The 17231-nt window shown below is 42.5% G+C and overlaps 1 protein-coding gene across 2 annotated transcripts in view; it reads left to right on the forward strand.

The window, feature by feature from the left end:
* Positions 1-17231, forward strand: part of DOP1B (DOP1 leucine zipper like protein B) — an 82327-nt gene that overhangs the window by 34698 nt on the left and 30398 nt on the right. For both annotated transcript variants that reach the window (XM_077342657.1, XM_077342658.1), the window contains exons 12-21: positions 3402-3507; positions 3759-3950; positions 6203-6893; positions 7237-7508; positions 8176-8328; positions 10273-10373; positions 13314-13504; positions 13943-15557; positions 15999-16110; positions 16641-16826. In XM_077342657.1, the coding sequence (XP_077198772.1) occupies positions 3402-3507; positions 3759-3950; positions 6203-6893; positions 7237-7508; positions 8176-8328; positions 10273-10373; positions 13314-13504; positions 13943-15557; positions 15999-16110; positions 16641-16826 (3619 nt within the window). The remainder of the gene's footprint in view (positions 1-3401; positions 3508-3758; positions 3951-6202; positions 6894-7236; positions 7509-8175; positions 8329-10272; positions 10374-13313; positions 13505-13942; positions 15558-15998; positions 16111-16640; positions 16827-17231) is intronic.

Consider the following 17231-nt stretch of genomic DNA (forward strand, 5'->3'; position numbering starts at 1 on the left):
TATCTTGCAGTGGTCCCCAACCCCCGGTCCGGGGACCGGAACCGGTACGTGGATCAGTCCGTACCAGGCCGTGGCTCCTCCTCATCCTCCCTGGCTGCTGCCTCAGGGGCTGCCCTGCCACTCTGCTGCCGGCTCACCTTTGGTGCTCTCCAGCGGCCGCCATGGCTGGGGCTCCCCCTCAGTGTGGCACTGCGCAGCTGCTGCCAGCGGGCGGCGGGAAGACAGGGGCGCTGGCGGAAAAGCAAGTGGAGCAGGGGCGGTAACGTCCCTTGGCAGAAGACTACCCCCCCCCCCGGGGGGGCCTCAGTAAAATTGTCATGCGTTGACCAGTCCCCGGTGATAAAAAGCTTGGGGCCACTGTCTTATAGTCTACAAAATCAGCAAATTTGTAAGCAACAAGCAAATCTGATAACTCTTAGTGGAAGCTGTCCCAGTTATGCTAGGTATTCCTCCCTCAGGGTGATCTAGAAAGTCAGAACTAATCCTTTGTATGACCATACTATCCACAGAGATAGGGGCGAGATTGGAGAACAAAGGATGCTGGTTCTTTATGATTGGTGCTTTAGTAAAGGAGTAGGCCCTCAGAATAAGGAAGTAATAAGACTGAGCTCAGACCATGGAAGAGAGAGGGAGCATGGAGATCTAGTCTAGGGGAGGAAGAGGACCTAGGCGAGCAGCTTAAAGAAGCAGAGCAGAAAGTTTCATACATTGCCTGGTCCAAGAGGCTTAATGTGGTTGAATAATTTCAGATGGGGGGCGGCATGTGGACAGAATGTGCCTCTGTTTAGTGCTTTAAGTGGAAGAACAATCTCTGGGGAACAGATTGACCTTAATTTTCCCTTTGCTGGGATATTATTTTAAACTGTTTTCTGACAGGTGATTACTGTTGAGGCCAAATTGTATTGAATTTTAGTGGCATTTTTGGAATATTTCTGTCATTGGGCCATGTTTCCAGAATTCTGTTTGTAGTTGGAGAGTTTTTGGATCCTCTCTAATCTGGGGGAAGTCAAAATCTTGACTGTCGTTTGTTGCCATAGATTTTTAAAAGGTAAAATGGAAAATGGTCATAAAGAGGGTGGATGATAGATGCCAAACGGGGGAATGGGGAAGGAGGGGCAATTGAATTTCCTGGGTGTGATTTGAGATACCTGATTACTTAATTAACAAGGGCTAGGAAATGTATGATTGTCGGTACCAGCCGACAGCTGATAGCCCCTGGAAAAAGATTCAGAGTCGGTGTGCCTTTTCATCTAGGTAGGAGCTGAGGGGAGTCCGAGCAGAGATTCCCCGTCTGGGAATTGAGCGCGCTTCAGACTCCCCCTCTCCTTCCTCCTTTATTGTTACAGTCTTAATCCCCCTGTAGTCTGTGTGTCAACCTCAGATATGCAGATGATACCACTCTAATGGCAGAAAGTAAAGAGGAACTAAAGAGCCTGTTGATGCAGGTGAAGGAGGAGAGTGCAAAAGTTGGCTTGAAACTCAACATCAAGAAAACAAAGATCATGGCATCCGGCCCTCTCAATTCCTGGCAAATAGATGGGGAAGAAATGGAGATAGTGACAGATTTTATTTTCCCGGGCTCCAAGATCACTGCAGATGGGGACTGCAGCAAAGAAATTAAAAGACGCTTGCTCCTGGGGAGGAAAGCTATGGCAAATCTAGACAGCATCCTAAAAAGCAGAGACATCACCCTGCCAACTAAAGTGTGTTTAGTCAAGGCTATGGTATTCCCAGTTGCAATGTATGGCTGCGAGAGTTGGACCATAAGGAAGGCCGAGCGTCAAAGAGTTGAGGCTTTTGAACTCTGGTGCTGGAGAAGACTCTTGCGAGTCCCTTGGACTGCAAGGCGAACAAACCGGTCAGTCCTAGAGGAGATCAACCCTGACTGCTCTTTAGAAGGCCAGATCCTGAAGATGAAACTCAAATACTTTGGCCACCTCATGAGAAGGAAGGACTCCCTGGAGAAGAGCCTAATGCTGGGAGCAATTGAGGGCAAAAGAAGAAGGGGACGACAGAGGATGAGGTGGCTGGATGGAGTCACTGAAGCAGTAGGTGCGAACTTAAATGGACTCCGGGGAATGGTTGAGGACAGGAAGGCCTGGAGGATCATTGTCCATGGGGTCGCGATGAGTCGGACACGACTTCGCACATAACAACAACTCTGTGCGTATGCTTATCTATACTACAAGGTTATACATTAACATACATTAAGCCTAAACATACATTCAGCCCCCATGGCATTCCCCTTTCCTATATGGAGTTGTTTTTCAGTCTTCTGGACTTTAGGACACATAGCTCTGTTCCTGCCAACGTGGCAGTATTTTTCCATACTCTGCACAATTTCCTTCGGTCACTCAGCGGTCAAAATGGCTCCGCTTTGGTTCAGTACGCTGAATGATTCCCACATATGATGGCCCTAGCTTTAGTTGTGATTTGATTTCTAGGGCAGGTTGCATTGTAAGGCAGATTCTTGGAGGTTTGTTGAAGGTAGATTTTTGTTCTGTAAGTTTCAACACAAAAGTATTGAACTGCTGGGGGTGCTATCCAGGCCCCCAGGGGAACCCGGGTACTCTCTTATGACTTTAGAGTCTAGTTGACTATAGCATGATCTCAATTTCTCAGATCTGTATCAAACATAGAATCACCTGCCATCTCAGATGGCATATGATTTGGTTATGGAGATGACCCCAAAACATGGCTCCTGACGGGCTTCTTTCGGGAATACACTCTCCAACTCTTGATTTTTATCCTGCTTTCCCATGAAATGAAAGACAACACTTGGCTATTCATTGAAATGTATAATGTGTGTTCATATTTAGATGTCCAGGTTTTTAAGGTTGTGAGAAGCAGAGAGACGAGTCACAAATACACAGACATATTCAGTTCATATTATAGTCCTCTAAAATCTTAGAAATCAATTAATGTTTACTACAGATTCTCAGTTACATGGTCTGCTCTGAAGTATAAGGTTTCCACAGCTTGTTATTTAGAGCCATAAGTGCTGAAAGTTTTAATGAAAACTTGGAGGGAGGGGGATTTCCACAGAGCCATGTCCATTGTTACAAGTGATTGTTTGGAGGAGAGAATGCTGAATTTCTTTAATAAGGTTGGTTTTATTTTACAAAATGCAGACACGTCTACATTATTTTCCCACAAGAATTATAAAGTAACTGAAGACATACTTGCTGGCCCTTCCATGCATTCAGAAGATTATTTCTAGATGTAATGTCCAAAATTAGACTTGTCTTTAAAAAGGACTCATTGAGATGTTCTTGTAACCCTTGTTAGTTCGTTGGTTGGATACTTAAGGTCATCTTTACATTGCCATTTCTATTAAAAGTATTTTACAGTCCAGTATTGATTAAATTATTGTTTTGTATACTTTCTCATTTGAATTGCAGAAATAAGTCTGTACCAACGCACCTTCTGCCTAAGAACAGCAGTACTTTTGCAACGATTTCAGAGCTCTGCACTCTACTAGTGTTTCTCCTGGATGTCATACCATTGGTAAATCGAAATATAGTATATATAATTAGTATTGTACTGACTGCATCTAGAAGTAATTTTATATTAGTCTGCTATCTAGTGCACAGCTTTGAAATATGTTTCCACATTTTCGTACTCTAAAGGTTTTCCCATCTTTGAAGGGATGAAGGACCTGTAAATTCTAGGAAGCCTATATTTGGAATATATAGGAATACGTTTTTAAATGTACTACATTTAAATATTTAATGAGGTGAAATCCCTTTTTTTGGTAGGAACTTTATTCAGAAGTGCAGACTTTGTATCTGCCACAGATGCTCAGCTATATGGTGCAATCTCTCCTTGAAAACATGGAAACTCTAAGTTTGCCAGAGCTCACTCATGCGTTAAGGACATGCTTCAAGGTGCTTAGCAAAGTGCAGATGCCTCCTGCCTACCTAGGTACTGAAACAGGAAGCTCAGACACGGTGGGTATTAGTATGCGTGCTGATATCTATTTAAGACATTTATTAATCAACAGTTTTGATTAACCTGTTAGCAGAGATATTGTTTTGTGGTGTAAGGGGACACTTCACACTGCTTTTAGAGTGAACATCAGATATGTGGTGTAGTGGTTAAGAGTGGTCGTTTCTAATCTGACAAGCCAGGTTTGATTCCCTGCTATTCCACATGCAGCCAGCTAAATCACCTTGGGCTCATCACAGCCCTGACAGTGTTGTTCTGACCAAGCAGTCCTGTCAGAGCTCTCTCGGCCTCACCTGCTTCACAGTATGTCTGTCATGGGGAGAGGAAAGGAAGGCAATTGTAAGCCACTTTTAGGCTCCTTCAGACATAGAGTGGGGTATAAAAGCCAAGTCTTCTAAAAAGTATGTGTACCATAACTTAGAGAGCCTCTTGTGGCGCAGAGTGGTAAGGCAGCCGTCTGAAAGCTTTGCCCATAAGGCTGGGAGTTCAATCCCAGCAGCCGGCTCAAGGTTGACTCAGCCTTCCATCCTTCCGAGGTCGGTGAAATGAGTACCCAGCTTGCTGGGGGGTAAACGGTCATGACTGGGGAAGGCACTGGCAAACCACCCCGTATTGAGTCTGCCATGAAAACGCTAGAGGGCGTCACCCCAAGGGTCAGACATGACTCGGTGCTTGCACAGGGGATACCTTTACCTTTACCTTTACCATAACTTACGAATGGCGAGTGTTCATTATGACCTCTCTGGTTGGAGGGCTGATGCCTGTTAGTTTTTCCATTAGTTAGTCTTAAATGCTGTTGGGTTAATACATCTCACATATATTGAGCAGCAAGGGAGTTCTAGCATAACACTGTTTCAGAGGGTATCTGTGTTGGTTTACAGTAGAACAGCTAGATTCAAGTCCAGTAGGACCTTGGAGATCAACAAGAGTTTTGAAGAAGCTACTTTCATTAGGTACTTTATGAAGGGAGCTTTTACTCTCAAAAGATCATGCTCTCAAAGCCTTGTTGGTTTCTAAAATGCAGTGTTCCAGTACCTATGATGGAGGGTGTAATATCAGCATGAATAGCATTCTGATCTTTAGGTAAATTGTATTAAAGTGACTGTGACTGTAAATGTACCTAGGATTGTAGCAGCATAAAGATCAGCTTTCAGCTTCTTGAAAGAAGATAAGATACTGTTTATTTTCAGCTATTTCTGTGTAAGATGATTGATGTATTAAAGCAACTGATATCAGAGTTAGATTTATTCATTTATCATATGCCAGGAGCCTAGCCAGGAGATCTGAGGATTGTCTGGCAGGCAGGCAAGGGACGTTCAGAGGTGGTTTGTGATTTCCTGCCTCCGCATCATGACATCTAGTGGTCCTTGCAGGAATTGCCACTGAAATTCTTGGAAGTCTCCCATAGACCCATTATGCACGGGGGTTTTAGCGCACATTCGGGGTGGAATGGTGGCGACTAAAATCACGGTTAATGCACGGTGCCGGCTGCAACCGGCTGCAGCTTCGGTGCATGCCGCCGAAAAAGCCACGTTCGCGAAACGCGGAAGAAAGCACAGCTTCCGGGTGACCGGGGCGCAAGCAGAAGTGGCGCCGGGATCACCGCGTGCATAATCGGTTACTCTGGGTTTTGCCGCCGTCGCGCCCTGCCCTGTGCATAACCTGTGTGCGTCGCGTCTTCCCCCTCCGCGTTTTCCATGTGACCCGAAATCGCCGTTTTGGCGGCCGTGCATAATGGGCCATACAAGTCAGGGTCAACTCTGCTTAGATTTGAAGCTCTAACAGGATCGGGCTTGCCTGGGTTATCCAGATCAGAACATCAGAGTTAGAAACTAGCAGAAACAAACCTGAGTTTGTTTGTTTGCTGTTGACCTGTCAAAGCTGCTAATAGATTCTGCTGTAATCAGCACTTTCAACTGATACTGTGATATGTTGGTATAAAAATGTATAGGAATTCCTTCTCTTTCTTATATTGTGCGTGTGTGTTCCTGTGTATGTATAATTAGACCAAGGAGCTCCCAACGTGTTTTTTTCATTTTGTTATCCATAAGAACCTGAGGAGATAGGCTAGCTTAAGAGAAAATGAGAGATTGAAATGCTAGGTTCAATTATGAATAAACATTAGCTTGAGTTCCACTCTATAAATAAACTGTAAACAGGAATTTTAAAAATCTGTTCCCACTTAATTTGAGTGTTCATATAAAGTTAATAAATCCATGTTTAGAATGAAACACACTGTCTTTTCTAATTTCAGAGCCCTGTCAAGGAAGAGAATCATGAACTAACTTCAGAAACCAAAGTTCTCCTGAATGAAGATGATGTTCCTTTTCCTCCACTCAGGTCTGAAGACAGCGGCATAGAACTTAGTGCTTCATCCCCAGAGCTGTCAAAACACTTGAGAATGCCAAGGGTAACTTCTGAGAGAGACGATGTCTGGAAAAAGGGTGGAAACATGCAGAAGACAGTGTACTGTGTCCAGGAGTTAGTTGCAAAGTTCGCTAGTAAATACGTATTTGGGGTTCATTTGCAAGATTCCAGTAATGGTAGTGTTTCTACAGAGTATACAACTGAACAGGAGAAAAAAGAAAACCAATACCAAGTAACTAAAAATGCTGGCAAGAAAAGGAGCTCATGGGACTCAAAGCAAATCACTGTGCCTCAGTTTAAGCAGATATTATCAGATTTGTTCACAGTTCGAGGATCACCTTTTAAACAGAAAGGGCTGGCATCTCAGTGTTCTTTAGACAACCTTGATAGTCAAAGGAGAAAAGAAGAGGAAGAGTGGGACATTGACCAAGTCATGCTAGATTTGGGAGACACAAGAGAGGACTGCAGAGAGGCCTTTGCTGCTACGTGCTTCCTCTTATTGGACTGCACCACGTTTCCTGTTTATCTTTCTGAGGAAGAAACTGAACAGCTCTATTCTTCCCTTTTTCAAGTGCCTGGTAAGAGGAACTTCTGGTTACTGAATTTTCAGGAGCCTTCAGTTACAAAATAATGTGTTAAAAATCTATGTTGCAAGCAAGGGAACTCCATGGAAATTGCATACAATCGTATAAGACATTAGGCTGTAAATTAATAAATGTGGTAATAGGGTATATTGAACAGCGGAAAGACACACATATCCTATTGTAGATTGGTCAGTATGCAGGGATGAATTGTCCTGGATTGGGCTACTATATTGTATATGCCGGGTAGAAGTAGATGTTCAGGTTTCTTGTGAGCTTTTTTTCCATATGAAGGATGGCAAATGGGTTATAGTTTTTCTATTTTTCTGTTTTTCTTCAGGAGGTTGTGAATCCAGTTCCCCCCTGTGGCTCAAATCCCTAATGACCATATGCTGCTGTGTAAATGACTGCCATATTCAGAATCTGTCCATCTCTGTCCTGTTGGATCTAATCAACCATTCTCAGTCATTAGCACTGGTGATTGAAGACAGAATAAAGCGTTATAAAATACCTGGGAAAAATCCTTTCTTCGGAAGACTGCAGATGGTCACAGTTCCTCCTGTTGCTCCTGGAGTTCTAAAGCTGATTTCAGAAAAAACTGATTTCTATCAGGTCTTGCACTTGATCTTTTCAGTATGTGCTTTCTGTAGGTGTATGTGGTCTAGAGCAGGGGTAGTCAACCTGTGGTCCTCCAGATGTCCATGGACTACAATTCCCATAAGCCCCTGCCAGCATTTGGGAATTGTAGTCCATGGACATCTGGAGGGCCACAGGTTGACTACCCCTGATCTAGAGGACACTTGTCCTGTATCGCACTATTGTTGTTACTATTCTGTAGATAATATGCAGTCCCTTCCCATACATGTTGACTCAGACTTCTGACTTAGCACAGCTCAGGCTGCTCCCAACTAAGTGTGCCAATAATTGAGGTCTGTGTAATATGGGATAATACTCAGCTAGAGAGAAAAATATAACCTGAAAGCACATAAATTTTGCTGAAGATATGCAGGTTGTCCTGTATGAAATTTCTCAAATTATTTTGCTTTCTAATTGCAGGTTTCTGTGTCATGTAAATAAAAAATACTACATTTAATAATGGAAGTAACATTGCCTTTTGGCATATCTAATGCTTTTGGCTTATCTAATGGTTGACTCTGGTATTATTTGCGTTGCTTGTTTGCATGTGTAAACATTGTGCGGTGTGATTGCATATTGTATAGGAAAACATGAAATGCAGAATATCCTAACAGTCTTAAACTGATTTCTGATTTTATTCCAGAGAGTTGCTCAGGTGCTTTGGAATCAACTAAACAAAGAGACAAGAGAACATCACAATACTTGTGTAGAACTTTTCTTCCGCCTGCACTGTCTTGCTCCATCTGCTAATATTTGTGAAGATATTATCTGCCATGCATTACTGGATCATGATAAAGTAAGGCTTATTGATCAATGCCTTATTAAACATTGTACAATCTGATGTAGTGTTCCAGCTTTCAGAATCACTTCCTTCAGTTACCTTTAAGACAAACTGATCATTTTTCACCCCTTCCCCCAGGAAGGGGATCAGTTTAAGAAATAGACAGAGATACCAAGTATTAAATGCTGTTTTATATATTAAATGATGTAAAAGTAAAGCTCAAATTGCTTGTTTCCCAGAAATCATAATATGCAAAGTGATACCTGGTCTGTCTGGACATACCTTCTGATTACTATCTTGCCTCACCAATATTTTCCTAAAAACTGAGTAGCAGCTTGATACAGTAAAGAGTGTGTGATTCTCTGTAAGATTTATGCTTCCAAAAGCATGCTCAATCACAACTCAGTAGAGCTCCACCTTGAAAAATAAAGAACCCCATATCAGATTTCTAGCTTTAAATAAAAATTTAAAACATACTTTTTATGTTAGGATCATGTTAGAATCAACCACAATATAACAAACAGTGTGTGGCCTTCAAGCTCCCAAAAAAACTTTCATAGGTTGATTGTATGTAAGGTAAGAAATGTAGGTAAGAGATTTTTAAGGGCATGAGAGGAACGTCCCTTTTCTCCAGTTTGTAAAATGTTAAAATGGAATGCAAATAATATTGCACTAAACTGGATGACATAGTGCTGGTTGAATCCTAGGTTTCAGGATGCACCAAAGGCCATTGGACCGAAATGCAGAATAGGAGAGGAGGAGACATACTATAAAAAGGCTGCAGTGACTTGGTTATCTCCCCAGTACTAATCAAAATATTCAGATCTCTTGAAGAACAGAAAGTAGAAGAAAAATGTGGCAGTCCTTAGATCAGCAAAGCAACCTAATTAAAATAAAACTTTTATAAAGATATACTCATTTCTTTGTAATGAAACCTGCTAGCAATTTTACAAAATGACCATAAGTATATCAGTTCCTAGCACAGCCAAATCTGTGGATACTTAAATCTGAAGCTTGGAACTGTGAACAGACAACAGACCTTTTTACAAAATTGGAAGAAACGTTGCAGAAAAATCTGAAACCTTAAAAAAAATACCCTGAGGAGAAAACACACCCCCCCTCAAAAAAAATTATTGAACTAGTTCCTGTAGCTTTACAATACGGTACTCTCAGTGGATGTCACTAGGGGACTATACAGTATTGCCAGTATTCAGGCTTAAGGGAAAGGCAGGAGGGGGAGGGGCATGGTCAGTTCCACAGCTGTTTTGGTTTTTGAGCAGTTTGAATAGCCCAGCTTAGCCAGAGCTTGGGAGCTAAACAGGGTTGGCCACAGTCAGTGCTGGGATGGAGACCACCAAGGAAGACTGATGCTGCTATGCAGAGGATAGTGGCAATCCATCTATGCTCGTCTCTTGCCTTGAACACCCTGTGCATGAGAGTCACCATGAATTGGTTGTAACTCACTGGGACATTGTTTTCGACCTTTGAGTGAGGTGTCATTGTGGTCAGAGCCAGGCAACTTGTGAAGCTCACCTAGGACTTGAAGAGGCTCCTGCAAGTCCTTTCAGGTTACCCACTGGGCCACCAGGAATGTCCCAGTGACTGGTACCACACAACCAGGCCATAGTTATCACAGTTAGAGGCTGCTTGGGGAGGGAAGGAGGGAAAGCCAAAGATGTGGGGTGGTCAGATAAAGGTAGATTGGCTTGATGGGTGGGGAGGAAACAAAGTAGGGAAAAGGGAGGGGCCAATGGAGCTTCCTGGAGGTGAAATAGTGGGGAAGGGGAAAATTAGATTCCTCCCCCACCGGTACAATTCAAATTTTACACTGTTAGACAGATTATATATGGCAATTAAATGATGTTCTTTGCATTGATATTTCAGAAATTTGAGAGAATACATAGAAGTAACATGAACATATTCTTGTTCTAATAGTTTTTGGTTTCATTCATGCTTAAGGGAACAAGGCTGGAGGCACTGTTTCGATTTTCTATCATGTGGCATTTGACTAGAGAAATCCAGAGCAGCAGAGTCACTTCCCACAATCGATCCTTTGATAGGTATTGCTGTATTTAATTTATATCTTGATGAAACCATACCTTTGCATCTACTTTTGCTAATTGAGCTGAAAGGGGCTAAAGTGTCACATTCACCAAAAATATACCTAAACCGAAAATCAATGTTCAGTTTCTTTTTAGTTGATTAATACAGTCTTATCCAGAGCCTTTTTACGATCTAATGTGAGGGCCACTTCCATGACCAAAGGCTAGGGATGGCATGGGCACAAACTAGTTCATGAACTAAAGGACATGAACTGAAGCAGTCCTCTCACTGACAAAATGAGTGACTGTCCAAGTGTGAGAAGCTTTTCTTGGAAGGCCCTCCTCCTCTTCCCCCTGCTGTGAGGGAGTAGACCTTTTCTTCCTTCCACTGGTCATTGCTCTTTCCTACAGTGGTGACATAGGCTTGGCAACTTTTACAGGTGCCTGAGGAGGACACGTGTTTGGGGGATTGCACTCCTGCAGACCCTCCTCCATAGGGTCACTGGGGATAATACATAATGTTTCCAAATTGCAGGCTGTAAACAGGGCCCCAGAACTGGAGCAAGTAGGAGCTGCTAATTGTCAGTGGTGAATTGAGAGGTCAGCAGATACACCGTGTGCAGTGGCAGAGGATTTGACTGAGTTAATGTTGAGGGAGTACCTTGCCACATTTCCCAAGGCTGCTAACACCCATCCGTTGGAATACTGGTCTGTCATCTAGACCAATCTCTTTTGCAAGGCCGAGTCTCCTCTCCTGCTCTTCCGCCAGTGTCCAAAGCAAGTACATATTCACCCATCTGGGAGACATTCCCAGGCCCCACCACTGCAATAGAAAGCCATTGCTGAAAACAATTGGTATACTAAACCTGGGGTTTATATAGGCATTCCCCACCATCCACTAACAAATACAAATTTTGCCCAGTAAAGTCCTTTCCCACAAAATACAGACTCTAATCAACAAAGGCAAAAGACAAAAAATTGGCACCTAACTGCTACCAAACAGTTGAAATCTTCTGGCTCAAGCCAAAATCTGCATAGATAACCCAGCAAGGACAGAGCCTGGGAACAGAAGGAAGTGGGGGAAGTAAGAGCCAGAAAAGCAAAATGGGAAGGAGACCGGAGTCTGCAAGCAAGTGGCCTAGCATTGTCATGGAGTCCATGGTAGAGCCCTTTCTATTGTACAATTCACAATAGGTGATCTTTTTCTTGTACAATGTGTTCCACTGATGCTGAATAAACCAGAGGATCTATGTGTTTGTGCCTGAGGGCCTGAGAATGTAGAGGGCATACCTCTCTGGGTTCCAGTGCTTGCCAGGGATCTCTGTCAAAACTCTGGGAATGTCTGCCTTTCTGTCCTTCAGAGCCCACGTGGGAGTGGCCCTTTCAGCTCAACATGTGGAGGAATAGATGGTAGGGTGAGGTTCCCTGGACATTTGGTGAATGTAGCTTGGTGGGGTTCCATTCTATACACTTTTGAACCTGTGCCCGACATTTTCCTTAAAAGCAGTTTCCTGGGGGCATCTTCTTTAGGAGCACATAACTGGGGCCACATAAATTCAGTCTGCTTATAACTTTGAGGGCATGTAGACAAGCCTCAGGAGGATGTCCCCTGTGAGTTTGATGTCCAGCTTGTATGGGCTCCATTCGATATACTTGCACCTTTTCTGGTTCTGGTGGTGGCCTGGTGGAATGCTATCCCAACTGAGATCAGGGGTCTATGGGATTTAAAACAGTTCTGCAGGGCCTGAAAGACAGAGCTGTTCCACCAGACCTATAGTTGAGGCCTATAAAGACCACCAATGAGCTGACCTCCCTACATAAATGATAACATCTACATGCCTACTCGGTGTTACCATCAAAGCACCCCACCACCCCCTCCCTTTCTGTTGGAGAGAAGGCAATGAGTTCTGATTACATAAGTAGGTTTACATTAAAACTAAACATTTAAACTTTCAATTATTGCTTTCTGTTGCATAGAAATTTGAAAGCACTGTCCTGGGGGCAGATTCGGACCCCATAAATCCAATCTTCATCAAACATGGAGGATGTGTAGAGGAGACTCAGAGATCCCCTGCAAGCTTGGTGGTCTCTAGTATGCTGTAGAGGGCATTCTACCACATCACTAATCTTGTGTACTGAAATTGGCATCGTAAAATTTGTAAGGGTTTGTGAGGTATTTTCCTGGTTCATGCCCATCCCTACCTAGGTACACAGAGGTAAACATACATACAATATGCATGTGCTTTTTCTTCATCTTGGAAACATTCTGTATTGTTAAATTTCAATTTATTTATTTCGTCATATTTATAGGCTGCTGTTTCTGGCCAGCCAGTTCATGGCAGCTAACATATTCAAAATACAAAGTTAAAATTTAATCAACACAATACATTAAAACAACATAAAAATTCCCCCCACTCCCCACCCATATAATCCCCCTGATTGCCAATGCCCAATAAAAGGAGATGCTAACCAGATGGCGATCCCGGGTGACATTGGATGGAGAGGTCCAAGATATCCCCTCAGCCTGACCTCAACCAAAAGCCTGGTGGAAGACCTCCATTTTCCAGGCCCTGCGGAACTGCATCAGCTCTGACAGGGCCCATAGCTCTTCCAGGAGCTTATTCCACCAAGCGGGGGCCAGGGCCAAAAAGGCCGTGGCCCTGCTCGAGGCCAGGCAAACCTCGTGTGGGCCGAGGATTACCAATCTGTTTTTCTTCAAAGAGTGAAGTGCCCTGCGAGGGGCATAAGGAGTAAGATGGTCTCTCAGATGCACTGGGCCCAAACGCAGATGTCCTTAAAAGTCAGCAACAGAACCTGTGACATGTTCAAATGGTGGAATTTTTAATAGTAAAGTTGTCCAAATTTGTCATTCCTTGAATCATACCCAGCCCTTCACTCAAAGTGATCACATAGCTCCAGCGTTGATGCCTTGTATTAATATTACTGTATCTGTTGCAGGTCCCTGTTTGTTGTATTGGACAGTCTTAACTGTTCAGATGGGGCCATTGGTGCTGCAGCACAGGGTTGGCTGGTAAGAGCACTCTCACTTAATGACGTTGCACGAATCCTTGAACCAGTTTTATTGTTGCTGCTTCATCCCAAGACACAACGTACCTCCATTCACTGTATCAAGCAGAAAAGAACTGCAGGTAAGATTGTACTCCTTCAGTCGAATTGTTCTTACTTTCCTTTCAAAAAGGGGATTCAAACTTGAGCCATTAACTGTTCAGATTTAATGGCTGTTAGTTTCAGTATTGTAATCAAGATGGTGTTTTAACATACCAATATCGCAACATTAGGGCAGTGGCAAGAGACTTTATTTAGAGCCGCCATCTGCTGAAACAGCAAGTGATTCAGGTGAAAAGAAAGATCAGTGATTCAAAAGTGAAATTAGTCCTAGGCAGGAAGGTCTCTGACTATACCCTCTCCTTGTTGATTTTAATGTGTATGGTCTGTGAATTGTCTTAACCTTTTTAGATGTCTTGTGTCCTGTATGGAAGGCGTCAGGATTTAAAATGTTAAATACATTTAAATAAATAAAATTAATATATCATTAACTTTAAAAACAATTATTATGTTTTTTTCAGAAGATATGCATCACTGGTTTAGCAAAAAAAGGCCCTATTTCCATGAGTCACTGGGAACCACAGAACTATATGAAAGCAGTTCGGAAGAACATTTTATGTTGCGGCAGTTTACAGCTGTAGACAGGGAAGCTATTTGGGCTGAAGTTGAAAAAGACCCAGACAAATTTCCACAAAAAAATGAACCATTTGTAAATGATCACTCTCAGTGTTCAGAATCCCCACAGGAGATGGGTGAAGAGGAAGACAGTGAACATACCGAGTCTGCTGATACCAGCACAGGGCCTACAGACAGTGATAATACATCATCTTTTTCTCCTTCTCTGGATCAGCAAGACATAAGTAATGAGGAGAACTTTGAGGGCAAAGAAGGTATGAAAAATGTTAGCTCCTCTGACATTTACCCTCCTGACAGTTCCAAATCCAGTACTGCGCTAAACCTTGTGCGAGCAGATTCTGAGAGAACTCAAGCATCGGAATCGCTCTCAAGCGATGAGGAGGTAGATTTGGAGTTACAAGCACTTCGCATATCTAGATTGCAAAAACAGCAGAAGGAAAAGCAGGAGATAATTGTGGCTCTGTTCAAGCATATTCTGTTGTATTTGCAGCCATATGATTCCAAGAGGGTGTTATATGCTTTTTCTGTTCTTGAAGCAGTGCTAAAAACAAACCCTAGAGAATTTATTGAAGCTGTGGCCACCACTAGCATGGATACTAGTTCTACAGCCCATCTCAATCTCATCTACAATCTTCTAGCCCGTCACCAGGAAGCTCTTGTGGGACAGAGTTTCTATGGGAAACTTCAAACTCAGTCACCAACTATGTGTCCCCATTCTTTATTGATAGAACTGCTGACTTATCTCTGTCTGAGTTTTTTGCGCTCCTATTATCCTTGTTACTTGAAGGTGACCCACAAAGATGTGCTTGGCAATAGGGATGTCCAAGTCAAAAGCGTTGAAGTCTTAATCAGGATAATGACACAGCTGGTTTCAGTGGCCAGATTGACAGAAGGCAAGAACATGGAATTCATACGCATCCTACTTAGCAGATGCCAAGTTCAAGAGTTTGTCCTCCTTTCTCTGTCTGCTTCCATGTATATAAGTCAGAAGCGGTATGAATGCATGACAGCTGAAGAAACAAGTGTCTTAAATAAAGAGGTCCTCATGGAGGAGAGTCTCATCAATTTTGGACATGATCAGATCTGGAGTGAGCATCCTTTACAGATTGAACTGCTGAAACTTCTGCAAGTATTAATAGTTCTGGAGCATCATCTTGGACAGACTCAGGAGGAAGTAGAGAACCAGCCAGGTTTATCTAAGGAATGGCAAAAGGCACTTAACTTTCAGGAGGCAATTGGTGCTATGCAGTATGTGCACCCGCACCCTATAACATCTCAAGGATTGTTTGTGTCTGCTGTAGTTCGAGGTTTGCAACCAGATTATGGGTATGGAATGCATCCTGCTTGGGTTGGCTTAGTTGCACATTCCCTCCCATACTTTGGGAAATCTTTGGGGTGGACAGTGGCACCATTTATTGTACAGATATGTAAGAACCTGGATGAACTTGTCAAACAGTATGAACATGAAACCCTGAAGCTATCAGCAAAGGTGTCTGTAAGGTATGTAGAAGCCTGTTCACAAGGGCTTGTATTCATGTTTTGTTGTTTAGTGTACCATTATTTACATGCCTCCCCCCAGAAAGCTAACTATTGCTTTGAGTACTCTAAAATGACAGCTATCTGTAGAAAACTAGTAGTAGGACAGCTAATATGATCTATATGAGAGGCTTGTTGATAGTATCATGCAAAATCAGAATGTACAACTATGGTTAACTTTAAAAGAATGAAAGCACTCTGATCATTTAGTTACCATTTTTATTTTAACTGTAGTAAGCAGTGCTTGTTTCCTGGCAAGCAAATATGTAGCTGATAACTGAGACAGCACCCTCACTCACTCACACCACCCAAGCTAACTGGATGGGACCAGAGAAGGGGGACGAAGATATAAAATTGTTTAGAATATTGAAATGATTAATTGAATTTTAATTCTGTTTCCTAAAGCATAAATTCTAAGAAAGAAAACATTACACCAGATTATCCTCTAACTCTTTTGGAAGGTCTAACTACTATTGGGCACTTTTGTCTATTGGATTATTCAAACCAAACCAAAAAGGTAACTATAATTTTTAAAATTTGCTGTGAAATATGTTTGGTCAGAAAGTAACAGTATGTGTATAGAAGTCTTATTGGGTTGGCATCATGCAATTCTCATGATAGGAAAAGACTAGATAGCAGAAACAGTCTTTGAAGGTTAGATTAGAAGAAGAGTTGTTTTTTTTACGCCATTTTTCACTACGAGGTGGAGTCTCAAAGAATCTTACAATTGCCTTCCCTTCTTCTCTCCACACTCCTGTGACACCCTGTGAGGTACCTGTGAGGTAGGTGGGGCAGAGAGAGCTCTGATAGGTCTTGTCTGTGAGAATAGTACTATCAGGACTGTGACTAGCCAGAGGTCACTCAGCTGGCTTAACTGATACTAAATTAGTTTATGCATTTTTATATTTTGAGAAGCTGTATGGTAATCACTTGTTAGTAGAGTTGTTTGAGCAGCCGTGACAAATATTTGACAACATATTTGAGTCTAATCTGGCAATTGTTGCCTGTGTTCTGCAATCAATAACAAGAATTGTTTTGTCTTCCTAGTCATCACTTAGTGTTGACCCTACAAACCTAAGGAATGCCAGGAATGCCATTTTGGAAGAGCTGCCATGTATCATCAATACTATGTCCCTTCTTTGGGGTGTCATAAAAAAGGAAGAGACTCAGAAAAGACCAGTTGACATCCTTGGAATAAAAGGCTCTGCTTCAGTGTACTTTAAGTCAACAAAAGTATGAAACCTTTGATTAAGTGCAAGTGTTGCTTAGTAATCTTTGAAGGGAGGGTGTCATTAGAAAACTAGTCTCATCAGTTTCTAAACTTAAATATATGTGCCAAAATAGGACTGGCTTATGACTTGGATCATTATAGCTTTCACTTTGCTTTGAATGTCATTGCGTTTTACCTCATCAACAGGGACAGGGGAAATGTTCTCTTGAAAGAGGAATTCAGCACCTGGGTAGCTTGTCTTGTACCCTGTAGCAAAGGAGTATGACTTTCATAAGGATCACTTCAAATTGAATGATTAAAGGTGCCTGGAGTTGGTGTGGGGCAGGAGGACAGAAAGATTGTCTTAAATGTCTCTTCCTACCATTATCTCTGCCAGTTTATTAAGCATCTGGAAAAGTCATAATAAC

The sequence above is a fragment of the Paroedura picta genome, chromosome 6, assembly GCF_049243985.1.
Source record: "Paroedura picta isolate Pp20150507F chromosome 6, Ppicta_v3.0, whole genome shotgun sequence".
NCBI classification, from domain to species: domain Eukaryota; kingdom Metazoa; phylum Chordata; class Lepidosauria; order Squamata; family Gekkonidae; genus Paroedura; species Paroedura picta.